We start from the raw sequence: 27,847 nt of genomic DNA, 5'->3' as shown, positions 1-27,847 counted from the left end.
CGCAAGAATTCGAGAAACTCGTAGAAGAGAAGGGCTACCTTCTAGAACTAGTCGTTAGTTGCGATGAAACAACTATGTACATAGCAATTACACTGTATTAGGTATCATAAGTAATCCAAAGCATGCACGGAGGATGTGCCCAGGTTTTATGCAAATATTATGCCATTTTATAGAAGAGACATGAGCCTCCTCGGATTTTGGTATCCGCAGGGGTCCTGGAACCAATCCCTCTCAGATACCAATTCTTTAGATGTTCATTTTCAAAAGTGATATTGGGTGATTTTTACCTGAAAGACAACAGTGCACTAAACATTGTAAAATTAATCAACAGATGAATACAGCTGAAATACTGACATTCTAAAAATTAATTTTAATGTAAATATATTTTCAAAGTTTTAAATAAAACAACCAACTGTCAAGTTAACATGGCTGCAAGCTAGTGTTATCCGTTCGCTCTCTTCTACCCTTCTAATGAAATACTCATAAAATCACCCTTGGCTATATACAACATTAAAATAATCCCGGAAATTGAGAACTAGTTAAAATTTGTCAGGCCTCATTATAAATTAAACAAAGCAACCTGAAAGAAAGGGCTAGGAAGGTGGTAAGAAATTTCCACCTGTCAGTTAGATACCTTCAACCTCCATTCTACAGGAAGTGCCAAAAAAGCCTGAATTGTTTCCCTCTCCTCTTAACCATACTGGCCATTTGTACGCCCACCACACTGGCTGCATGTGCATCCTTCTTTCCATTTGCATTAAGGAAACTACAATTTCTGGGCATGCAAATGGAAGGACACACACAGTGGTGAAAACATAAAGAACCAAAACTCACTCTAGGGGAAAAGTTGTTTTTCACATACTATTCCTGGCAAACTACACAATGTTCAAAATACCCAGGAATAAATTCCCCAGACATGTTTTGTTTGACTCACACAATGTTTTGGGTTGTCTCCCTTAGACAGTTTGAATTAGGTGCCAATATTTCAAAATTGGGATATCACACATAAAAATCTGATTTCTAGCTTTTCTTGAAAAACCCGAATGTCTGACCAAATTACTGGGCTGAGGGCTGGGGACCATGGTCTCGGGGGACATCTAGCTCAACTGGCATAACACAGTTTGTAAAGAAACTGTTACATCCTACTTTGGTGAGTGGCGTCTGGGGTCTTAAAAGCTTGTGAGTGGCCATCTAAGATACTGCACAGGTCCCACCCCATCTGGAGCAAGGGAGAATGAAGAAAACCAAAGACACAAGGGAAAGAAGAAAAAAAAGGTTAGTCCAAAGGACTAATGGACCACAACTACCACTGTCTTCACCAGACTGAGTCCAGCACCTGGCTACCACCACTGACTGCCCTGACAGGGTCACAATACAAGGTACCAGACAGATATGGTGAAAAATGTAGAACAAAATTCTAACTCATAAAAAAGGACCAGACTTACTGGTCTGACATATGCTGGAGAAACCCCGAGAGTATGGCTCCCGGACACCCTTTTACCTCAGTAATGAAGTCACTCCTGAGGTTCACCCTTCAGCCAAAGATTAGACAGGCCCATAAAACAAAACAAGACTAAATGGACCCACCAGCTCAGGGGCAAGAACAAGAAGGCAGGAGGTGACAGGAAAGCTGGTAATGGGAAACCCAAGGTCAAAAAGGGGACAGTGTTGACACGTTGTAGGCTTGGCACCCAATGTCACAAAACAATGTGTATTAATTGTTTAACGAGAAACTAATTTGCTCTGTAAACCTTCATCTAAAGTACAATAAAACAAAACAAAAAACAGAAGATCTAGCAACAGTGGCCCAACAGTTCCACATGGCAGAAATAAGCAGGTAGGCAGGAATCAGGGAGAATCAGGGTGGGCGCTGTCTGGATTCTTCCTGATACTTCCCTACCCAAGTCATTCATTTACTCTAGGTCCTGGCTTCTGTAGGCATTTAATGTTGCAACTGCTAGTATAGGCAACCGGCTAAGTAGTGAAAACAGCTCTTAACCCAGAAGCATCGAACTACATTAAATCATCAATAAATGCCAACCGTTTGACACAGAATAGGTTCATCTAACAGCTCTCCGGCTTAAGACCTGGCTACGGATATGCATATTTTCAAGCATTAAGTAGCCAGGCTGTGGAATACAGAGATTCTGTCATGTGAGTTCTGGGATAACAGGATTAAAAAAAAAAGTTCTCCAATATTTAACATGATCGATCTGAGCCCATTATTAATAGTATTTCTTAGACATGTAAGAGAGAACTGACAACTTGCTATATTTAGTAAATGTTTTCTCTAAAAATTTGTATTACTAGTATTACAATTAGAAATTCAGCGCAATTAGCTTAAGCAAAATAAGTTATCAGTTCACATAATGACTGGAAAAGACTAAAGTAATGGCATAACTGGAAATGTTGAATTTACAAAACCATACATACCAAAGGCTCCAGTCTTACACTATTCATTCACCCCATAAATTCTTCCTCCCAATGCAATGGGTGTAGTCAGAAAAAAATCTGAGTTCAAGTTTTCAGAGAATGTAACTTCAGGAGTAAAGGAATAACTATAAACAAAAGACTAGACTTAGTAGCAGCAGGGCAGCTTGTCTCTTTGGAGACCCTTCTATTCCAAATTATCTTTCCCCAAATTACCCGTATTTTCCCACTATTATTATCTGCTTGAAATTATATCTACTTAAGACATGTTTACATATTAACATACATTGGTTTAGTTATTTTCCTTAAAGAGCTAGTTGAATTCCCCTATACCAATGGAACAGAATATTTGAATGAGGATGCAAAGTGGGGGAGTCACAAGGAAATATGAGAACACTGGGTATTTGGGAAAGACGGCAGGGAAAGGGAGAGGGAATGAAAAATGAGGTGATTAAGAAAAAAAAAAAAACGCCATTAAGTCGATTCCAAGGCATAGCAACTGTATAAGACAGAGCAGTAGTGTTGCTCCGTAGGGTTTCCAAAGTTGTACCTTATTTTTAAGCAAATAATGTCTTCTGTGTTTGTTTGCCAGCCATGCTCTCCCTCTGTAAGTTATTTTTGTAAATACGCTATACTTATTTTTTTTATAGCAACATGTGGAAGAGGACTGGCATGGCAGCGCTTGTGAGGGTACCTTGAGGGGAGAAGGTGCAACCAGCAAACAAATGCAAAAGCTGCACGTTATTTGTGTAAAAATACAGTAACGTTTATGGAAAAAAAAAAAATTTTTTTTTTTATGGCAACAGACTGTCACATCTTTCTCCTGTGGAGCATCTGAGGGGCTCAAATCATCAGTATTTTGGTTACCAGTTAAGTGCTTAACCACTATGCCACGAGGGCTCCTTGTGATTAAGACATGGTCCCCCTCAATAAAAGCTATTATTTCTACACTGGATACTGAGCTGGCCTAACACTCAGAAAAATGGTAGGAAATACTTCTGTCTTGAATTGTATCCTGTGCTCAGAATTCAAATACTAAAAGTATAATACAGTGTGAATTAAAAAAAAAAAAAAAAAAACTTTTGTAAATAGCCTGGAAATTTTACCTCCAATTGACTTGAGAGTAGTGGGTTTTGGTTTGGTAAGCATACTTTCAGTCCTAAAAGAATACAAATAGTACACCAACAAAAATAAAATTATTAGAGCCACACTGTGTCAAATGAAGGGGCTTTAAAAAAAATTTTTTTTTAGTAAGATACAATATGTTTGAATTACATGTTATACTTTCTTGCAGAAGACAGTCTTAGTCAATTCATGAAACTTAAAAAAATGTATTTGATAGTAATATAGATCATAAAATACTTTCCTTCATTATTTTACCTTTGCTAAGAACTTTAGCTTAAGAAGATTAGGTTCATTTCCATGTAATTATATACTTTCTCTAGCGTATCAAATCTTAAGTGAGCCTCCCATGTCAATTAAAGACTTGAATAAAGCACCATTCTTTCAACTGCAGGGGGGGAAAATATCCCTATTTGTAAATTTACTGAAGAGCACTTTTTTTCTTCACTGCATACATAGTAACTATAATCTAAACTTAAAAAACAATTGGTTGCTCCACAGAAAACAGCATTTACATTAGAAAATTTACTTAAAATACTAAATGGATGAATGTTCCATTGGAAAGATCATTATCTACAAGGCCAAGGCCATAAATACTATCTTCAGTAATATAACTACCCCAAATCATCACAAATAGGAAAGCTAAAGCAGTAGGAGAAGGAGGTAGTAAACAGCTCAAACAAGATGCTAGTGTCTTGTTGTTTCACCGATTGCTTAAAAATAATATTATTTATTCACTACAATATGCAGATTCATCACTTCTGTACTAAAGTAAAGGCTATTATTGTTAGGTGCTGTTGAGTCGGTTCCGACTCATAGTGACCCTATGTACAGCAGACGAAAACACAGCCTGGTCCTGTGCCATCCTCATGATCATTGTTATGCTTAAGCCCATTGTTGCAGCCACTGTGTCAATCCATCTCATTGAGGGTCTTCCTCTTGATTCTCTATTTTGTCAAGCATGATGTCCTTCTCCAGGGGCCTGTCCCTCCTGATAACAAGTCCAAAGTATGTGGGACAAAGTCTCACCATCCCTGCTTCTAAGGAGTATTCTGGCTATTAGATATAGCAAATTTAACAAATCTTGTTAAACAATAATCTGTTGGTTAATTTACTTATACTTTTTCTTCCTTCAACTTCTGGAAACATTTCTGACACTTTATATTTTTAATTTAAATAAGTTTGAGTGTGTTTTATTGACTATGCAAAGGCATTTGACTACGTGAATCACAACAAATTATGGGTAACATTGCAAAGAATGGGAATTCCAGGACACTTAATTGTGCTTATGCAGAACCTGTACATAGACAGGAGGCAGCTGTTCCAACAGAGCAAGGGGATACTATATGGTTTAAAAGCAGGAGAGGTGTGCATCAGGGCTGTACCATTTCACCATACTTATTCAGTCTATATGTTGAGCAAATAATCCAAGAAACTGGACTGATTATATGAAGAACACGGCTTCAGAATTTAAGATTCATTAACAAACTACCTATGATATGCACATGACACAAGCTTGCTTGCTGAACACAAAGGAGGACTTGAAGTACTTACTGATAAAGATCAAAGACTACAGACTTCAGTATGGATTACACCTCAACATAAAGAAAACAAGAATCCTCACAACTGGATCAAAAAGCAACATCATGATAAACAGAGAAAATACTGAAGTTGCCAAGAATTTCATTTTACTTGGATCCACAATCAACACCCATGGAAGCGGCAGTCAAGAGATCAAATGACATATTGCACTGGGCAAATCTGCTGCAAAAGTGCTCTTTAAAGTGTTAAAAAGCAAAGATGTCACTTTGAGAACTAAGGTGCATCTGACCCAAGCCATAGTATTTTCAATCGCCTCATATGCAAAAGCTAGACAATGAATAATGAAGACCAAAGAAGAACAGATCCCTCTGAATTATGGTGTTAGCAAAGGATACTGAACATACCATGGACTCCAGATTAGCAAACAAATCTGTCTTGGAAGAAGTACAGCCAGAATGCTCATTAGAAGCAAGGATGGTGAGATTCTGTCTCATGTACTTTGGACATGTTATCAAGAGGGACCAGTCCTCAAAGAACATAATGCTTGGTAAAGCAGGTCATTGAAAGAGAGGCAGACCCTCAAAAAATGGATTGACACAGTGGCTACAACAATGTGCTCAAACAAAGCAACCATTATGAGGATGGCGTAGGACCAGAAAGTACTTAATTCTGTTATACGCAGGGTCGCTGTGAGCTGGAACCAGCTGGACAGCAACTAACGACAACAAAATTTAAATAATATTTTAAATTTTCAACATTTCTTTTGTCTTCCCCTGCTTTACAAATCCTATATCCTCTGGGATTGTGGGTGTTCTTTTCTTTTAACCCAACCTCCTACTTGGGGAAATTTTAAAAAGATAATTCACATAACTGTCATTTTCCAATTTATTAAAAAAGAAATGACCAGATGGAAAGTTTCTGAGCCTCTAAATAAACTAATAACTTAATGGTATTGAAAAGTTCTCATTTCATGTTTCCCAATTGTTTATATTAAAGTATAACAGATATTTACCTATAAAAACACAATTCTTCCATTTCCTCATCGCAACCATTCTGGGGACTAACGATGACTCCCCCCCTCCCCATAAAAGCAGCATTTTTAATTTTTTGAGTATTTTATTGTGTTTCAGACGAAAGTTTACAAAGCAAATTACATTCCCATTTAACAATTTTTGCACAAATTGTTCTGTAACACTGGTTACAATTTTCACAATGTGTCAGTGCTCTCATTATTTCCATTCTGTTTGTTCTGTTTCCTTTTACCTAGCTTCCCTGACCCTTCTTGCCTTCTCATCTTTGCTTTTGGGTAAATGTTGACTATTTGGTCTCGTACAGTCGATTGTTTAAAGAAGCACAATCCTCACTGGTGATATAGTTTATTTTATAAGCCAATCTATTATTTGGCTTAAAGGAGACCTCCAAGAATGGTTTCAGTTACAAGTTAAAAGAGTATCTTAGGGCAATAGTCTCAGGGGTTCCTCTAGTCTCTACCAGTCCAGTAAGTCTGGTCTTTTTCAGGAATTTGAGTTTTGTTCTACATTTTTCTCCCATTCAATCTAGGATCTTCTATTGTGTCCCTGGTCAGAACACTCAGTAGTGGTGGCAAGGCACCATCTAGTTCTTCTGGTCACAGGCTAGAAGAGGCTATGGTTCATGTGGGCTATTAGTCCCGTGGACTAGTTTCTTCTTCAAGTCTTTGGTTTCCTTCATTCTGTTTTGCTCCATACAGGAAAAGGGATCAATGACTTCTAAGTGCTACTCCTGCACAGTTATCCCACTAGAATGTATAACTGCATTTGCAACCACAGTATTTTAATTTTTTAATACCAAAACTAGTTTCCATGGTAGCAAATAAAAGAAACATGCCATGGGGTGGGGGAGGATGCACTGGTACAAACCTACACTTTTCATTTAAGAAGATAATATATAGTTTAGCTCGTTTTAACCCAATGTACCAGATAAGGTCTGTGATGGTTCATTTTGTGTCAACTAGGCTAGGCTGTGTTGCCCAATCATTTGGTCAAACACTAGTCTAGATGTTGTTATGAAAGTATTTACATTTAATTAACATTTACAATCAGCTGACTCTAAATAAAGCAGATTACCCTCCATAATGTGGGTAGGCCTAATCCAATCAGTTAAAAGCCTGAAGAGCAAAAACAAAGGTTTCCCAAGGGAGAAGGAGTTATGCCCAAAACGATAACACAGATATTCTGCCAGAGTTCCTAGCCCACTGCCTGGTCTACCAATTTCAGACACAAAAACTGCCAGAGTGTCCAGCCTATTACCTAACCTATGGATTTTGGACTTACGAGCCCCCACAATCATATCAGCCAATTCCTTAAAGTCAACTGATTGATCAATCTCTGTGTGTGTGTGTGCACGCACACTATCTTATTGGTTCTGTTCCCCTGGAGAACCCTAACACAGGGTCCAATTAACAAACAGATACCACACAGACACTGAAAGAGGGAGAGTTTCATATAAAGAATTATTAACTATAACAGAGAAGTAACTATAAGTATGTAAAATGAACTCTAAAGAATACCCTGCGGCTTAGTGAGAATACCCAAGGAAGGAACAAACTTGGAAGAGGGGGCCTTCCTTAAGGCTAGGACTCAGATCTTATTGAGAAGGCTGGGTGCAGCCAGGGCTGGATTAAGGCATGTGAGGGCCCTAAGAATTGATAATCTCTGGTGCCCCCATCTCTGATTACTCACACATTTAAACGTGATGTGTGATTTTTATATGTGAATGTGTGCGTCTTAGCTACTCATGATATAACTTCTTTTTAAATGGGACTTTAATATTAGTGATTGAAAGCTGAAGTGGCATATGATTTTAACAGAATGAGATTAATTGGATTTTAAATTTTTGGTGAGTGAATACGGCAAGACTTAGACTCGACAGCCCACCCCACCTCTTATTTATTGTAAGTAGTATACTCCCAAGAGGCCCATCAAGATAAGGAGTTTCAACTGTACAGGTGGGGACCTTAGGACACAGATGTCAATGAAGGTGTTGAAGTGATAGGGGCCTCATAGCTTAAACAACCTTGCATGTGGGCGCCCACATGACCCTGCGTAAACTTATTTCTGGCCAGCATTTTCTCATGTACTGGAGCTGGTATCCACTTCATTTAATTGCCTGCCAGTTCCCTTCCACTACGATGCTGGCTTTTCCTTGTGCCCTGTCTGCTTGGCATTTATGGGTCTTTGCTTTTGACAACTGGTACCACTGTTGTATCAATGCCCTAAGCATGAGTTTACCTTGCTTATTGGGTAACCTGTCTGTCCCTGGTTACAGCCCATTAGATAACAAAGAAGTCTGCTGGATTTCAAGACCTAAGAGGCTGGCAGATGAACAGCAAAGGGAACTGAGTGAGGAATGGGGAGCCTGACTGCCAACACTGCCTGCATCAGGAGGGCCATGGGAAATAACTCTCTGGGGTATGCAGGGGAAGTCACGGTTTTGGGACTTCTCCAGCAAAAGGTCTGGGGTGTACAGTGTCTGCATCAGGAAAACTGCACTGAGGTAGTCACTGGGTCAAGGCTGGAGCTGTGAGCCCATCAAGGTCTTTGCACTCTGGGATCTGTTCCCATACCTGTGCTGCTAGGAGCAAAAACAAAGAAAAACAGAAGCCACTACCTTGTGCCAAAGAGCCCTGTTAGAGCAACGGTCAAGCGTTCAGCTGCCAAGTGAAAGTTGGTGGTTCAAACACACAAGTTGCTCCACGGAAGAAAGGTGTGGCAGTCTGCTTCCATTACAGCCTAGAAAACCCTATGGGGCAGTTCTACTCTGTCCTGTAGGGTCGCTATGAGTTGGAATAGATTCGATGGCAATGAGTTTGGTTCCTTGTGTGAAGTCCCTTCAACATTCTCTACTGACAAAGCTTAACATCGTGTTTATTGCAAAGGAGAAATAAAAGGTCAAGCTCCAATATCGAAGAGCAAATAACAAAAGGATGATTTACAGCTGAGAGGGGATAAGTATCTGATAACTGGCACACCCAATACTCAGGGGTCTCATAAAGAATAAAGCATGATGAAACAATGAACTGGAAACACATTAAATTAAATTTCACTAAGAGTATGAAAAACATCTGATTGATTGCCGTTACTGTCATTTCTCCAATACGCTCTGAAAATAGGGTAGGTAAGTAAAAGGATACTAGTAAATAATATATCTCAGAAACTTCAGCTACTTGTAGCACTATAAACCAGTGGTCTCCAAACAGGAGTGTAACACTGAAGAATGGTAAAAATAAATAAAACTTCTATTTCTATTAAATTTATGTTAAAAAAAAAAAACCTTTATTATTTAATAAAGAGACTTGTCTTAGCCTGAGTTCTCTAAAGGAACAAAACTAGTAGAGAGAGTGTGTGTGTGTATAAATTAATATAACCAAAAAGAAAAAAAAAACTCCGTTGCGGTTCAGCCGTTCCAACTCACAGTGACCCTGTAAGACAGTGTAAAACTGCCCCACAGGGTTTCCAAGGAGTGGCTGGTAGATTTGAGCTGCCGATCTTTTAGTTAGCAGCCAAGCTCTTTAACCACTATGCCACCAGAGCTCCACAGATACAAGAAAATTACCTAGAATGCTACCCCAAGAGATGGAAAACGTAACAGAGGTTAAGAGACATGGAAAAGGGAAAACTCCTTCCAGAAGTTATAAACTACATAACTGGGACCAACTGTTCTGCAGAATATATACAGATAGCAAGATTTATTTCAAGGAAATGGCTCACGCAATGGCTGGGAATTCCCAAATCCGTTGGTCAGGCATCAGGCTGGAGGCTTCTCCTGGCTCATTTGGTTGCAGGAACTGACGAACCCAAAATTCCAAGTGAGGTGGCAGCTGCTGGCTCATATCCCAGGAACTGGAGGTCAGAGGATGACGAGTTGGATGCAGGATTCAGAGCAAGCGAGTTTTGCCAGAACATTCATATATACTGGATGAAAGGCACATCCCAAGGGAAACTCCCCTTACAACAGATCCCAAAATGGGGGATAATTACATAATATTGAGAATCATGGCCTAGCCAAGTTGACACATAACACTAACCAACACAGGACTTAATTATATACTCTGAAATAGTACATGTGTATATATGTATGTATATATGCGTATGATTTATTATTACACATACCTATATTGGGGTTTCGTATATTAACCTCAATTAGCACTAAACAAAATGCTACATTCATGTTTCTGCTTTTCTGAAGTTTACTTTTAAAATGATCAAGGGTTACTATTGTGAATTCCCTTTGTACCCTAAAACAAATTTCAACAATCAACATCTATACCACTCCCTCCAAAAAAAAAAAAAAGAAACAGTTTTACTTAGTTTGGATTTTGCTTTTTCTGTCTTTTTTTTTTTAATTAAATTCTAGTTACTTGAGTTGGACAAATCAATAGTAGTCTCTATATAAACAGGGATAGTAACTACTTATTCTAGAGGTTGTTGAGGATTACATGAGTTAATTTCTCTCTCTCTCTCTCACACACACACACAAACTTAAGTAATTCCTGGTACATAGTAAGCATTTAGTAAATGTAAGCTATTAAGTGGACTATTAATCATACAGTCCCCATGAGTCACATTTGACGGCAACTAACAATAACAATCATACAGTCGAGTTTGCTTTATAAAAGCTATAAAGCCCTTTATCAAAGTGAATCTTTGTCCTGAACATAGATATCCAACGTCAGAACTGAGGTGGAATAAGAACGGTCAGAAAAATCTAATTTCAGTAAGGAATGGTTTCTCAAAGGCACAAAATCCACTCCCTTCCCCCAAATTAAGACCACCTTTTCAAGGAGTGCAGAAGAGATAATCATTTAACAAGATTCAATTACTGACTAAGGAACAAAATAAGGGCATGGTCCCTGCTTTTAAAGAGCTTCAATATGGCAGCTGGGGAGAGAGACAAACACAATCTTAGTACAGAGAGACTGTGATAAAAACCAGAAAAACATACAAAGTTCAATAAAAAGAGTAAGTTATTGAATCCATTTAAAAGTATACGAACGTCTCATGAAAAATACACAGGATTTGAAAATGCCTACTCTTATTACTGGTTAAGTAGTAGAATTTTCGCCTTCCTTGTGGGAGACCCAGGCTCTATTCCTGGCCAATGCACCTCAAGCACCGCCACCACCCGTCTGTTAGTGAAGGCTTGTGTGATGCTGAACAGGTTGCAGTAGAGCTTCCAGACTAACAAACTAGGAAGAATGGCCTGGTGATCTACTGCTGCCACCCCCCCAAAAAAATCAGCCAATGAAATCTCTATGGATCACAAAGGTCTCATCCCATTGTACATAGGGCTGCCATGAGTCAGGCACTGACTCAAAGGCAGCTAACAATTTTATCACAGATTATGGGGAGGAGATGTACAGAAATGGGATTGATAAAAGAAACACTAAGGAAGAAAGTTTAAACAGGTGAGGGAGGATACATAAACCACAGTATAATAACAAACTACATTCTTAAAGTTTAAGTTCTACCTCTCAGTATACTGAGTAGTGTCTGGGGTCCTAAAAGCTTATGAGTGGGCATCTAAGATACAACTATTGGTCTCTATTCATCTGGAACAAAAAAAAAGAGAAGGAAACCCAAAAATCAGAGAAAGAACCAGACCACAGGACTAATGTCACTAAGACAAAAACATCATAAAGCCATCACTGAAAACTTCCACATTATTTATTTACTTTTAAAAAGACTTTTAGCTTTATTACGTCTCTAAAAACCCACCCCATGCCCGTCAGTTTGTAGTACTGTCGTGACTTGTGTTGCTGTGATGCTGGAAGCCATGCCAATGGTATTTCAAATACTGGCGCAGTCACCTATGGTGGACAGGTTTCAGCTGAGCTTCCAGGCCGAGAGACAGACTACAAAGAAGGACCTGGCAGTCTACTTCTGAAAAAAGTGGCCAGTGAAAACCTTATGAATAGCAGCAGAACACTGACTGATATAGTGCTGGAAGATGAGCCTCTCAGGTTGGAAGACACTCAGAATACAACTGAAGAAGAACTGCCTCATCAAAGCAGTCAATCAATGACGTGGATGGAGCAAAGCTTTCAGGACCATCATTTGCTAATATGGCACGGCTCGAAATGAGAAGAAACAGCTGCAAACATCCATTAATAATTGGAAAGCAGAATGTATGAAGTATGAATCTAGGAAAACTGGAAGTCATCAAAAATGAAATGGAGCACATAAACATCAATACTTTAGGCATTAGTGAGCTGAAATGGACTTTTACTGGCCATTGTGAATCAGACAATCACATGATCTACTATGCCAGGAATGACATGGTGTCGCAGTCATCATCAAAAATAATATTTCAAGATCTATCCTGACGTACAACATTGTCATGATAGGATAATACGCATATACCTACAAGGAAGGCCAGTTAATACAACTTTCAAATTATTCAAATTTACACACCAAACACTAATGCCAAAAATGAGGAAATTGAAGATTTTTATCAACTTCTGCAGTATGAAATTGATCAAACATGCAATCAAGATGCACTGATAATTATCGGTGATTGCAATCCAAAAGTTGGAAACAAAGAAGGATATGTAGCTAGAAAATACCGCCTTGGTGAAAGAAACAATGCCAGAGAGTCCATGATAGAATTCTGCAAGACCAACAACTTACTCCTTGCAAATAAATACCTTTTTCTTAACACTATGAACGGTGACTATACGCATGGACCTCACCGGATGGAAAACATAGGAATCAATTCTGTGGAAAGAGAAGATAGAAAAGCTCAAGATCATCAGTCAGAACAAGACAAGGGGCTGACTGTGGAACAGACCATGCATTGCTCATATGCAAGTTTCAGCTGAAACTGAAGAAAATTAAAACAAGTCCAGAAAAACCACTATGACCAAAGATCAGAGGAGTTGTGGAATATCAAGGACATCATACATGAAGAAAGAAAAAGGTCATTAAAAAGATAGGGAAGAAAGAAGAGACCAAAATGGATTTCAAAAGAGACTCTGAAACATGCTCTTGAATGCAGAGTAGTTAAAATGAATGGACGAAATCATGAAGTAAAAGAGCTAAACAGAAGGTTTCAAAGGGCAGTTTGAGAAGACAAGTATCATAACAAAATGTGCAAAGACCTGGAGTTAGAAAATCGAAAGGGGGGTCTGGGGACCATGGATTCAGCGAACATCTGAGTCAACTGGCGTAACAACACTTATTAAGAAAATGTTCTTCATCTCACTTTGGTGAGGGCCATTTGGGGTCTTAAAAGCTTGAGAGTGGCCATCTAGGGTGCATCAATTGGTCCCAACCCACCTGGAGCAAAGGTGAATTGAGAACACCAAAGAAACAAGGAAAACATTACCCAAGAACAAAAGGGCCACATAAAACAGAGACTCCACCCGCCTGAGACCAGAAGTAGGTAGTTCCTGGCTACCACCAAAGACTGCCCTGACAGGGAATACAACAGACTGTCCCTGACAGAGCAAGAGAAAAGTATGAAGCAGAGCTCAAATTAACATACAAAGACCAGACTTAATGGTCTGACTGAGACTAAAGGAACCCCCAAAGACATGACCCCCAGGCTCTGTTAACCCAGAACCATTCCCAAAGCCAACTCTTCAGACAAAGATTAGTCTGAACTATAAAACATAAAATAATACTCGTGAAGAGTGTACTTCTTAGTTCAAGTAGATACATGAGACTAAATGGGCAGTTCCTGACCAGAGGCGGCATGAGAAGGCACAAAGGGATAGGAGCTGGTTGAATGGACATGGGAAACCCGAGGTGGAAAGGGGAAATGTGCTGTCACATTATAGGGACTGTCTGTAACTAGGCTCACATAACAAGATGAGTAAATTTTTGTATGAGAAATTAACTTGAACTGTGAACTTTCACCTAAAGCACAATTTAAAAAAAGAAAGAACATCAAAGGGGAAGGACACAGCATTTCTCAAGCTGAAAGATCTGAAGAAAAAATTCAAGCCTCGAGCTGCAATTCTGAAGGATTTATGGACAAAATATTGAACAATGCAGAAAGCATCAAAAGCATCAAAAGAAGATGGAAGGAATATACGCAGTCACTGTACCAAAAAGAACTGGTCAATGTTCAACCATTTCAGGAGGTAGCATATGATCAAGAGCCCATGTGTACTGAAGGAAGAAGTCCAAGCTGCAGTGAAAGCACTGGTGAAAAACAAGGCTTGAGGAACTGAGGGAATACCAATTGAGATGTTGCAACAAATGGATGCAGCCCTGGAAGTACTCACTCGTCTATGCTAAGAAATTTGGAAGACAGCTACCTGTCCAATCAACTGGAAGAGATCCATATTTGTACCCATTCCAAAGAAAGGTGATCCAACAGAATGCGAAAATTATCAAACAATATCATTAATATTACACACAAGTAAAATTTTGCTGAATATAAGTAAAAAGCAGTTGCAGTTGCACTTCCTCGACAGGAAATTTCGAGAAATTCAAGTCAGATTCAGAAGAGGACATGCTAACATCAGATGGATCTTGGATGAAAGCAGAGACCACCAGGTAGGTGTTTACCTGTGTTGTATTGACTATGCAAAGGCATTTGACTATGTGGATCGTAACAAATTATGGATAACACTGCAAAGAATGGGAATCTAGAACACTTAATTGTGCTCATGAGGTACCTGTACAAAGATCGAGGCAGTCATTCCAACAGAACAAAGGGATACTGCATGGTTTAAAGTCAGGAAAGGTGTGCATCAGGATTATATCCTTTCATCAGACGTAGTCAATCTGTATGCTAAGCAGATAATCCAAGAAGCTGGACTATATGAAGAACAGGGCATGAGGATTGGTGGAAGGTTTGTTACCAACCTATAATACGCACATGGCACAATCTTGCTTGCTGAAAGGGAAAATGACTTGAACCACTTACTGAAGAAGATCAAAGACTACACCCTTCAGTATGGATTATACCCCAATATAAGGAAAACAAAAATCCTCACAACTGGACCAATAAGCAACATCATAATAAACAGAGAAAAGACTGAAGTTGTCAAGGATTGCATTTTACTTGGATCCACAATTAACGCCCACAGAAGCAGCAGTGAAGAAATCAAATGAAGTACTGCACTGGGCAAATCTGTTGCAAAAGACCTCTTAAAGGTTTTCAAAAGCAAAGATGTCACTTTGAGGACTAAGGTGCACCTGACGCAAGCCATGGTATTTTCAATTGCCTCACATAGATGCAAAGACTGAAGAACTGATGTCTTTGAATTACGGTGTTGGTGAAGAATAGTGAATATACTGTGGACTGCCAAAAGAACGAACAAGTCTGTCTTGGAAGAAATACAGCCAGAGTGCTCCTTGGAAGCAAGGACAGCAAGACTTCGTCTCATGTCCTTTGGACATGTTATCAGAAGAGAACAGTCCCTGAAGAAGGACTTCATGGTTGGTAAGTGTAGAGGGTCAGTGAAAAAGAGGAGGGCCCTCGACAATGCAGACTGACATAGTGGTGCTACAGTGGACTCAAACGTAGCAAGGATTGTGAGGGTGGCAGAGAAATGGGCAGTATGATTTGGAACCAACTCACTGGCACCTAATAACTACAATAGGACAAAAACACTGTGTTTGGGAGATAAAGAGAAGAAACCAATGGAATGATGAACAATTAGCAAAGACACTTCTTTTAGAAGAAAATAATGTCAAAAGATAATTATACTTGAACTCCCTTCACAATCTTTGGCAATGGTGCTATTATATTGTAGACTATTACTTACCTAGATGTCCTGCAGAGGTGCCACTTCACTTACGGCAGCTTATTAGGTAAGACTCTGGAGGAGAATGTGATTTCCACTATTTACTTTTTACAAAGTAAAACCTCTATATAGATGACAAACTAAACAGTATTTTATTAACACTAAGATTAATGTACTTTTATAAAGTCTCTGATTAGTCCTCTTAAATCAATATAAGCTAAAATTTACTGTATATTTCCAACATCATAATAATGAAACCACTCAACATTGTATCTTAACAATCACAATACCTTTAAGACAGATACTATTATAAACTGTATATATACAGTCTATACATGAAGACACAAAGAAACAAGCCTTAAGTCCCACAGGAAGTAACAAAGTTGAAATTCAAATCGTAGTCTAAAATCTGTACTTTCAGTTACTATGTAATTCTAGATTCTCTTTCATCCCTAGCCTTTGAAATCCTCAATTTAAAATTCTAGATAAAGAAAAGGTTTCAACTGTAAAGCCAATATTCTCCTGGCACACAGGGCACACACATCAACTCATCCTCCCCCATTCCAAAGACAAAAGCATCTTTCATAAATTACTATGAAATCTAATCCTGTCTCCTCTAAAATGTAGGCTTCAAACAAGTTGATAAATCAGTAATTTAATGTTATTTTTCAAAGTGATAATAAATGACTTGAAAATAATACAATTATTAATGTTTTAAAAACTATGCTAGGCTAGCATCATACATAAAATATCAAAGCTGTTTTCAAATGGTTTAAGTGAAAATGAAAATATTACTTTATTCTACCATCATTTTAAACAAATATTTATGCCTTTGATGAATTCTCACCTTAACAAAAAAATAGGTCTTTATTTTCTCCATTTTAAAAATAAAGAAACAAAGAATTGTAAGTAGGATGCCAAGGGTCACAATAAACAATCATGTGAAAATTAGAACTAATGCCCTCAGAATTCTAAGATTTTAATTCACAACATCTAACGTGTTGTCCATTTCCAGCTCTTTGCACAGGTCATTATAATGCTTTACTTTGTCTTCTCGAGAGGCCCTTTGAAATCTTCTGTTCAGTTCTTTTACTTCATCAATTCCTCCTTTTGCTTTAGCTGCTTGATGCTCAAGAGCAAGTTTCAAAGTCTCCTCTGACATCCATGTTTCTTTCCTGTCTTTTCAGTGACCTCTTGCTTTCTTCATGGATGATGTCCTTGATGTCATTCCACAACTCGTCTGGTCTGCGGTCACTAGTGTTCAATGAGTCAAATCTATTCTTCAGATGGTCTCTAAATTCAGGTGGGATATACTCAAGGTCATATTTTGGGTCTCGTGGACTTGCCGTGATTTTCTTCAGTCTCAGCTTGAACTTGCATATGAGCAAGTTGGCCCCTGGCCTTGTTCTGACTGATGATACTGAGCCTTTCCATCGTCTTTCCACAGATGTAGTCAATTTGATTTCTGTGCGTTCCATCTGGAGAGGTCCATGTGTACAGCCGCCGTTTATAATGGTGAAAAAAGGTATTTGCAATGACGAAGTCGTTGGTCTTGCAAAATTCTATCATTCGATCTCCGGCACCGTTTCTATCACCAAGGCCATATTTTCCAGCTACTGATCCTCCTTCTCTGTTTCCAACTTTCGCATTCCAATCACCAGTAATTACCAATGCTTTTTGACTGCATGTTCGATCAATTTCAGACTGCAGCTCGGCGTTTCTCAAGCTGAAAGAACTGAAGGAAAAATTCAAGCCTTGAGATGCAATAGTGAAGGATTCCATGGGGAAAATATTAAACGACACAGGAAGCATCAAAAGAAGATGGAAGGAATACACAGAGTCATTATACCAAAGAGAACTAGTCGATATTCAACCATTTCAAGAGGTGGCATATGATCAAGAACCGATGGTACTGAAGGAAGAAGTCCAAGCTCCTCTGAAGGCATTGGTGAAAAATAAGGCTCCAGGAATTGATGGAGTATCAATCCAGATGTTTCAACAAACAGATGCAGTGGTGGAGGTGCTCACTTGTCTATGCCAAGAAATATAGAAGACAGCTTCCTGGCCAACTGACTGGAAGAGATCCATATTTATGTCTATTCCCAAGAAAGGTGATCCAACCAAATGTGGAAATTATAGAACAATATCATTAATATCACACGCAAGTAAAATTTTGCTGAAGATCATTCAAAAACAGCTGCAGCAGTATATCGACAGGGAACTGCCAGAAATTCAGGCTGGTTTCAGAAGAGGACGTGGAAACAGGGATATCATTGCTGATGTCAGATGGATCCTGGCTGAAAGCAGAGAATACCAGAAGGATGTTTACCTGTGTTTTATTGACTATGCAAAGGCATTCGACTGTGTGGATCATAACACACTATGGATAACACTGCGAAGAATGGGAATTCCAGAACACTTAACTGTGCTCATGAAGAACCTTTACATGGACCAAGATGCAGTTGTTCAGACAGAACAAGGGAATACTGATTGGTTTAAAGGCAGGAAAGGTGTGCATCAGGGTTGTATTCTTTCACCATACCTATTTAATCTGTACGCTGAACAAATAATACAAGAAGCTGGACTATATGAAGAACAACGGGGCATCAGGATTGGAGGAAGACTCATTAACAAACTGTGTTATGCAGATGACACAATCTTGCTTGCTGAAAGTGAAGAGGACTTGAAGCACTAACGAAGATCAAAGACCACAGCCTTCAGTATGGATTACACCTCAACATAAAGAAAACAAAAATCCTCACGACTGGACCAATGAGCAGCATCATGATAAACAGAGAAAAGATTGAACTTGTCAAGGATTTCATTTTACTTGGATCCACAACAACAGCCATGGAAGCAGCAGTCAAGAAATCAAAAGATGCATTGCATTGGGCAAATCGGCTGCAAAGGACCTCTTCAAAGTTTTGAAGAGCAAGGATGTCACCCTGAAGACTAAGGTGCACCTGATCAAGCTATGGTATTTTCAATCACATCGTATGCATGTGAAAGCTGGACAATGAATAAGGAAGACCAAAGAAGAGTTGACGCCTTTGAATTGTGGTGCTGGTGAAGAATATTGAATATACCATGGACTGCCAAAAGAACGAACAAATCTATCTTGGAAGTAGTGTGGCCAGAATGCTTCTTAGAGGCAAGGATGGTGAGACTGCACCTTGCATACTTTGGACATGTTGTCAGAAGGGATCAGTCCCTGGAGAAGGACATCATGCTTGGCAGAGTACAGGGTCAGCGGAAAAGAGGAAGACCCTCAACAAGGTGGACTGACACAGTGGCTGCAACAATGAGCTCAAGCGTAACGACTGTAAGGATGGCGCAGGACCAGGCAGTGTTTCGTCCTGTTGTGCATAGGGTCACTATGAGTTGAAACTGACTGGACAGCACCTAACGACAGACAACAACAACGTGTTGTCAAGCAAAGTGTATATGCAAGACAGAATCTAGAGTGATAATGTAATTTTTTCTCAGGTAAAAGACTTAGACATGATGCTTTTGGTGGGGAAAATAAATTCCACATCACAAATGTATTCTTTCAAGATAGATAAATGACCAAAGATCTTTTGGTATTAAAAATAATTTAGGCAGCATTTGCAACATCAGGTCACCTTTTCAGAAATATTTTATAAGTAGGTCACATTACTGAATATACTAAGTCTGACTCACTTCTTGCCAACATAATCAATTCTACATACCAGGGCTAATTCTTAATTACTAAAGAAGCAGTAGTTATGATACAAGTATTCGGAAATGTTTCCTGTAAAATACCTTCACAGTGATGATGAACTTCATGGTCAATTTGTTTGAAGGTATCAATTTTATGCACAATGTTATGTCATATGATACACAATATCCTATTTTAGACAGGTAAAATGTTCAAAATTTTTCCCCCGTAACAGGTTTGCAATAAAGTTATCCAAATAAGGATTTGTTAAGTAAAGGAAGTTACCAGATTCAAATTATTGAAGTATCAATCTTTTAATAAGTATTTTATTAATCTGTTTCATTCTTTTGAATAAGCTCTTATAAAAGTTGTTTAGAAAATTAAAAATCATAATTTAAATATTTCAGAACATAAATTGACAAGATGTTAAAGCTTCTGAGTTAAATGCATAATGAAGTTTCTAAAGTTTTTCATGTTGACAGAGATTTACCCTATTTGCAGAAATTAGAGAAACTTCAAGAACATGTGCTTGTTTTGCCAAAAATGACTGTACATTTTTATATAGAAAAATACAGAAGATACTATTACTTTTGAGTAAGTAAAAATTCTAAATGCCTAGTTTTGATGATAATGGCTTATCTAAAAGAAGTACAAAAATCATTTCTATTTACTGGAAATAATTTGCTCTGTCACAAAAATATCTGCTTCAATTAACTTTGGTAATCCAAAATAACAACTGCACCTAATTTAAGTATTTTATATATGAGAACTTTCTGATATCCCTGTAAAACTGACTAGGATGGGGATGAAATCAACCAAGAATACTGCTTCCAAATTTAGATTACTTCTTTTTAAATATAAAACCCCTATCTAGGAGGTATGAAGCTCATATGTAATATTCACCTACCATCTCAGGCACCAATAAGGGTGCCAGATGTTCCACATGAGTACCTGATACCTGAGATTCATGTTTTTAAAGCATTGCTTAGTTTTAGTCATTTAACGATATACCTCAGTCTTCTTAAACAATGGGTAATAAATGTTTAACATTTTATAGTGAATCAAGGTCGTATTATTTAAGTTATTATATACTAATGATGAAATCCCAGGAGGCAATTTGGGTAAAATGAGATGTTTAAACAGACTAAATGGCTCTTCATGCCTATGATTTCATAGTTCTTCAAATTAAACTATTTATTTTGAGTAAAACATCTAACAGTACCTGTTTTGAACATTAATTCTCTTCTTTGATCTGCTAAGTCCTACCTCTAACTACCCGCTTCACCCCATTTGCAGATTGTGGCAACTAGCTAAATTTCTTATGATTACATGTAAAATAACATTACTGATTTTAGCAATAGTCTGAGTATGGGCAAGAGAGCCTTCAGCCAGAGACAATGTAGAAGAGCTTTAAGGAGTGCTCTTTTTGTTCTGCTTTTATGGGTAAAGAGAGGGTTTGCACTATGAATATTCACGTCTGCTTTAATTCTAAATGCCAGTTAGTGGAGTATTTCTATACTGAAGATTTCAACCAAATTTTTTTTTTCCCTATATGAAATAAACGACACGACGGCACTAGGTTTAGGTTTTTTTATATGAAATAAAAGTCTACTAAGTGATTTCCATTTTACTAATCAAATACACCCTATCTGGATCAGCAAAGAATTCCTACCCAATCTCAGTGCACATTACCTCCTTCACTGCATAAAAAGTGGCAAAACATATTTGACAAACATGGTTCTACCTAACCTCACGACTGCTACAGAAAAACTGAATGTACTAACGTTCTAGCAAGGATGCCATTAAAACAAAGAAGATTTAAGAGTCAGTTTTACTTTAAGCGAAGAACTTAGAAAAGAAAAATTAAAGATTCAGGATTGCCTTCAGAAATTTAACTTTTACAAATCCTTCACTGAATTACCAATTATTTTTTCCTATGTAAACAGTACAGTGTCTGACACAAATTAAGCACCCAGTAAGTGTTAATGGAATAAATAACAAAAGTTGATTTTTCCTGCCTCCTCAGTTCACTTCCTAGTTTGAAAAAAAAAAAAAAAAGACATAGAGTAGCATAATCTATATTTCAGGAAAAGAGTCAAGTAACTCTTTAACAACCATAGAATGTTGGAGAGCAGACAGCAAAGTATACTGAATCTGGACCTGGATTCAAACCATGTAATATCTCCGAGATCTTGGACAAATCAAAATTCACATTGTTCAAACTAGTTAAGGGCTAATAAAGTTGTGAAGGAAAAACTCAAAACAAATATGGAGAATGTACTACATTCAAGGCAATATAGCTGCAATGAGAGAACCCAAACTACTTGGGGACACAGAGCATAAAGAGATGTCAAGTTAAACTATATGAGTACGAGGCAATACAGAAATAAGGCAACAGATGCAGATGGCAACCCATATTTACACATTTTCCTCATCAAAAATTGACAACACTGGCAAATCGATTTTTAAATAGATTGAAACTAACTCAAATTAAATTAAGTTGTACTGAAAAATCCATGATACACAAGCAATATAACACAGGTCACTTAAAGGATCACTGAAAGAAGTCAGGACTACCTCAATGGGCACGTGCAGACCAGAAAATATGAAATGTAGGGCTGTAAGGTACAAGCAGAACTAAAAATAACTCAAGAACCATTTCACTTGTTTATAGTATCTTCCTTGTGCCAGATATTGTGCTAGGTGCTTTCATCACTATCTCCACAACCACTCTGTATGATTTAAGTATTATCATTCCCCTCCCCTCTAGCCTTACTTTTTCAGACAAGGAAAGCATGACTTACAGAGCTAAATATTATATAGGAAGATTGTAGGGGAGCTCGTGTTTGAACTCAAAGCTGTCTGACTTTCCACTATGTAACGTAGCTCCTCTATGCAGTCACAAAGGTAGTAAAATGAACAGCTATATATGTGAAGAATAAACAAAACAACTTAGATGGAGCAGAAAGTTACTGTAAGAGAGCAATCAAAAGTAAGGTTGAAAAAAGTAAACAAAAAATAGAGGGAGAGCACTGGGATCACGCTTACATTTAGACTTTATCCTATGTACCAGAGTGGTGCAATGGATCGCTTTTATATGGTCTTTCTAACCACAGCCTTGTAATTCCCACCAAAAGATTGAGCAGTGCTCTGCAAATAATGTGTTTGTGGCCCACCAGGGGGACTGGACAGCTTGTTAATAACACAAATAAGTTGCGTGGCACCCTTGCGGGGGTGGGACCATGCAAATAAGGTACATGGAACCCTGGCAAGGGAACTCGTCAGTTTTGCTATCCCACTAGGCTTAAAATGAGCCATCCTGGAGGCAGAAAGGGGAGGGGGGTGGGACCTCACTACCACCAAGAAAAGACAGGCACAGAGCGTGTCCTTTGGACGTGGGTCCCTGCACTGAGAACATCCTAGTCCCACGAGACAGAGAGAGAAAGCTGTAACACCGGAGATGGCACAAAACAGAGAGAAGCGGTGGCAGCAGGACCAGGAAACTGGCGCAGTGGGTTTCCTGGCCCACAGAGTAAGGTGGTTACAGTGGTCGTGCTGACCCACAGAGTGAGACAGCTGCATGTCTTTGGGCACCAGGCTTTCTGGTGGGGTGGGGTGCCTCCTGGCATGGCTTGCAGACCCATGGAGCTAAAAGACCTGAGCACTTTCTGGCTAAGGCTTACCGGCAGAGTGGGGTCCCCATGGGCACATATTGCTGGAACTAAAGAACTCTGTAACACTTGTCCAAGCAGAACAGAGGCCAGGCTGGCCCAAGAGGCCCGAGGCGCTTAGGGCTGAGAGCCAGAAAGAGGCCTGCCTGTGGGCATGGCAGAGAACCTGTCCTGACTGTAGAACTATATCCTGAGTCATCCCTGATCCTGAATTGTAGCCTGTTACTTCCCCAATAAAAAAAAAATTTTTAATAAACCCCGTTAACTTTGAGTAGGGACTATGAGTTCTGTATGGCCAGTGCAATGAATTATCAAATTATTGAACCCAGTAGAGAAGTAGAGTACTGTGGGAGGGATGGCTGGTGCCAAAATTGGCTTAAAAAAAAAAAAAAAAAGTTGGAGGGATGAGATACATCTGACCTCTACCTCATAGGAATCAGCCTTGGACCGTTCATCTTGATTCTCCTCCCCGCTTGTGAAGTTAGAGGGGGTCGGACGCCCCTGCCACACCATTTTTATAACCAGTATTTATCAAATTGGGTTCTGTGGGCATATGCTGGGTTCCTTACATTCCCTATATAAAATTTAAAGCTGTATTTTAATTTTGATTCTTTTAAATAAAATGTAAGAATGTTCTGGATCAACTACACTAGAAGGCCACCTTTTAACTCCAGGTCTATCCTGTCTGCCTATGTGTTTACTATTGAATTGGATTCCAGTTATCTCTCAAAGCACTGTTTTTCAAATTGTTGTTTATGACTTATTAAAAATGAAAAAACCAAACCCATTGCTGTTGAGTTGATTCCGGCTCATAGTGACTCTATAGGACAGAGTAGAACTGCCCCATAGGGCTTCCTAGGCTGTCATCTTTACTGGAGCAGGTTGCCAGATCTTTTTTTCTGTGGACCCACTGTTGTGAACCGCAGACCTTTCGGTTAGCAGCCAAGCGTTTAACCAGTGCACCATCAGGGCTCCTTGGCAGCACTCTACTGAAGATAATTTAAAATTTGACCTTTTGATTAGCAGCCGAACTCTTAACAACTGTACCACTAGGAAAAAAACAAAAATCAAACCTGTTGCCATCAAGTCAATTCTGGCTTATAGCATACCTGTAAGACAGAGTAGAACTGCCCCACAGGGATTCCAAGGAGGGCCTGGTGGATTTGAACTGCAAACCTTTTGGTTAGCAGCCGAACTCTTCACCTCTACGACACCAGGGTTTCTGAATTTTAACAAGTAAACTTGGTTAAACATATGTACTTAGAGATTAACCATTAGTTTTTGTTTGCTTGTTTCTAATGTAAAGTTAAGGTGGAAATGTAATAGATTTGCAACTCTCAATGCCATATAAAAAACAGTGACTCAAATGGCTCTCCTAGAAAGCAGCGCAAAGTTACAAGCTGCATGGGGTATGTGACAAACACATCGATGAAAAGTAAACCTTTCCTTTTATAAATAGAAGAGGCTACTAACATACTTCAATTCAAGAATGGTTAATTTCATAAACTGGATTTATCTGTGTGAGTTGGGAAAATAAAGAAACCTTTCATCTTTGACAGAAATTTCAAGGTATAAAATAAGCACAGCAGCAGTTTCATAGTTAAAATCTTTGGTTTTACAGGTTAGTGATATAAAATCTTATGAAAAGCAACTGTAGAATGTATCTTTTCTTCCCCCATGTTAATTTAGGGCCAAGAAGCGTCAAGAAGGAGGTAAGCAGAGCTTAATACAGTTTTCCCCTTTGCTAAAACTGGTTTAAGGATATGCTGGAAAGTGGAATTTATTATCTCCAGCATGTAATAATACTAATTATGAACATTTAAAAAATTATTTCCCATGAGCATTATCTTAACTTTTAAAATTTAAATGACTTATTACTCCCTCAATACCTAAAGTAATTATCACTATTTAACAAGCAAACCATCCTTCCTTCTGATCTGAAGACATGTCCTACAAATTAATTTACAATAGCTCATAATAGTAAAAAAAAATTCTAGTTTTTTAAGGAAAATGATTAAGCATTCTCAGAGCTTTTAGTCACTATAATTAAAGCTAAGCAAAACAAGTACTTAAAGAACAATCAACTTGTAACAAACTGATCGAACAGAAATGCACAATCAATCATTTTAAATACACAATTCGAATACTGAGTAGCTCTCCTAACAGTTTTCACTTGATTTTTATTTCTTATACCAGTAAGGCATTGACAATAGTCAATTAAGGTACTAAGGTCTAGCTCAAACCCTACCACTTCAGTACGGCCTTTCCTGAAACCCAAGCCTGATGATCGTATTACTGCCTATTCTGAACTCTTTACTGAAATTATATCCATAAAATTAAGTCACCCCGTAAACACCTACCAATAATTAACTGATTAATTACATACAGCCATAGACTGGAATGATTATACAGTTGTAAAACAGCCATACATCTACATATAGAGCTGTGGGATGATTTTGAACATACTCTTGTACATTAAAAAAAAAAAGCAAGATGTATATAGTATGTTTTCATCTGTAACTTTTTTTTAAAAAAAGCCAAAACTATTTCAGGAGAGATGCATAAAAACCTATTAGGTGATTGCTTCTGTGGAAGGTGACTGGACGTCTGTGGTGGGAAGGTGATCAACTAACTCTTTGTTATATGCCCTTTCTCAGTGTTTGGATTTTTTAATCACTTTAATGTTTAAAATCTTAAATTTAATAAAATGCTTAAAATCTAAATTTTAATAAAAATTTAGAGAACTCAAAATAAAACAAAACTGGAAAAAGTTTTTAGCTATGACATTTCCAATCAGCGTCTGATCTCTAAAATCTACATGATACTGCAAAAACTCAACTACAAAAAGACAATCCAATTAAAAAATGGGCAAAGGATATGAACAGGCACTTCACTAAAGAAGACATTCAGGTAGCTAACAGATACATGAGAAAATGCTCACAATGATTAGCCATTAAGGAAATGCAAATCAAAACTACAATGAGATTCCATTTCACTCCAACAAGGCTGGCATTAATCCAAAAAACACAAAACAATAAATGCTGGAGAAGCTGTGGAGAGACTGGAACATTTACACACTGCTGGTGGGAATCTAAAACGGTACCACCACCTTGGAAATCGATTTGGCACTTCCTTAAAAAACTAGAAATAGAAGTACCATATGATCCAGCAATCCCACTCCTTAGAATATATCATAAAGAAATAAGAGCCTTTATATGAACAGATATATGCACACTGTTCATTACAGCACTGTTTACAATAGCAAAAAGATGGAGGCAACCAACGTGTCTATCAAGGGTTGAATGGATAAATTATGGTATATTCACACAACAGAATATTATACATCAATAAAGAACAATGAAGAATCTGTGAAACATTTCATAACGCGGAGGAATCTGGAAAAGCATTATGCTGAGTGAAACTCGTCAGTTGCAAAAGGACAAATATTGTATGAGACCACCATTACAAGAACTTGAAAAATAGTTTAAACAGAGAAGAAAATATTCTTTGATGGTTAAGAGTGGGGAGGGAGGGAGGGGTTTTTCACTAATTAGATACTAGGTAAGAACTATTTTAGGTGAAGGGAAAGACAACACACGATACAAGAGAGGTCAGCACAACTGGACTAAACCAAAAGCAAAGAAGCTTCCTGATAAACTGAACGCTTCAAAGGCCGTGTAGCAGGGGCGGGGGTTTGGGGACCATGGTTTCAGGGCACATCTAAGTCAATTGGCATAATAAAATCTATTAAGAAAACATTCTGCATCCCACTTTGGAGAGTGGCTTCTGATGTCTTAAATACTAGCAGGCAGCCATCTAAGATGCATCAATGGGTCTCAACCCACCTGGACCAAAGATGAATGAAGAACATCAAAGACACAACGTAATTTTGAGCCCAAGAGATAGAAAAGCCCACATAAACCAGAGACTCCATCAGCCTGAGACGAGAAGAACAAGATGGTGCTGGGCTACAACTGATGACTGCCCTGACAGGGAACAAAAGAGAGAATCCCTGAGGAAGCAGGAGAGCAGTGGGATGCACACCTCAAATCCTCATAAAAAGACCGGACGTAATGGTCTAACTAAGACTGGAAGGACCTTGGAGGTCACGGTCTCCAGACCTTCTGTTAGCCTAAGAGAGGAACCATTCCCAAAGCCAACTCTTCAGACAGGCATTGGACTGGACTATGGGATAGAAAATGATACTGGTGAGGAGTGAGCTTCTTCGATCAAGTAGACACATGAGACTATGTGGGCAGCTCCTGCCTGGAAAGGAGATGAGAGGGCAAAGGGGGTCAGAAGCTGGTCAAATGGACACGAAAATAGAGTATGGAGGGAAGGACTGTGCTGTCTCATTAAAGAGAGAACAACTAGGAGTATATATAAAAAAAAAAAGATCAAGGTGTATATAAATTTTTGTATGAGAGACTGACTTGATTTGTAAACTTTCACTTAAAGCACAATAAAAATTAAAAAATAAAACAAAACTTATTTTTTAATGATATACTCTCTTGACATTTCTTCGATTGTCATCTTGAAGTGATATTTAAATCTTATCTTAAGTTGTTATCCTACTAGACTCTCAGGTATCTTACTGTATCCCTTATAGCATCTAAAGAGCCCTAGTGGGGCAGTGGTTAAAGCAATCGACTGCTAACTGAAAGG

General features: G+C 38.4%; 1 protein-coding gene across 2 annotated transcripts in view; it reads right to left on the bottom strand.

Annotated features, from left to right (window-relative positions):
* ZNF292 (zinc finger protein 292) overlaps positions 1-27,847 on the bottom strand; it is a 111,215-nt gene that overhangs the window by 78,536 nt on the left and 4,832 nt on the right. The window contains exon 2 of one of the 2 annotated variants that reach the window (XM_023544017.2): positions 9,845-9,974. The exons of the other annotated variant lie outside the window; for it this stretch is intronic. Within the exon in view, the coding sequence (XP_023399785.2) occupies positions 9,845-9,964 (120 nt within the window). The 5' untranslated portion in view covers positions 9,965-9,974. The remainder of the gene's footprint in view (positions 1-9,844; positions 9,975-27,847) is intronic. 2 annotated transcript variants of the gene reach the window in all.

Source organism: Loxodonta africana, chromosome 1 (assembly GCF_030014295.1).
Source record: "Loxodonta africana isolate mLoxAfr1 chromosome 1, mLoxAfr1.hap2, whole genome shotgun sequence".
Taxonomy (NCBI): Eukaryota; Metazoa; Chordata; class Mammalia; order Proboscidea; family Elephantidae; genus Loxodonta; species Loxodonta africana.
This window is presented reverse-complemented; position numbering and strand designations above follow the sequence as displayed.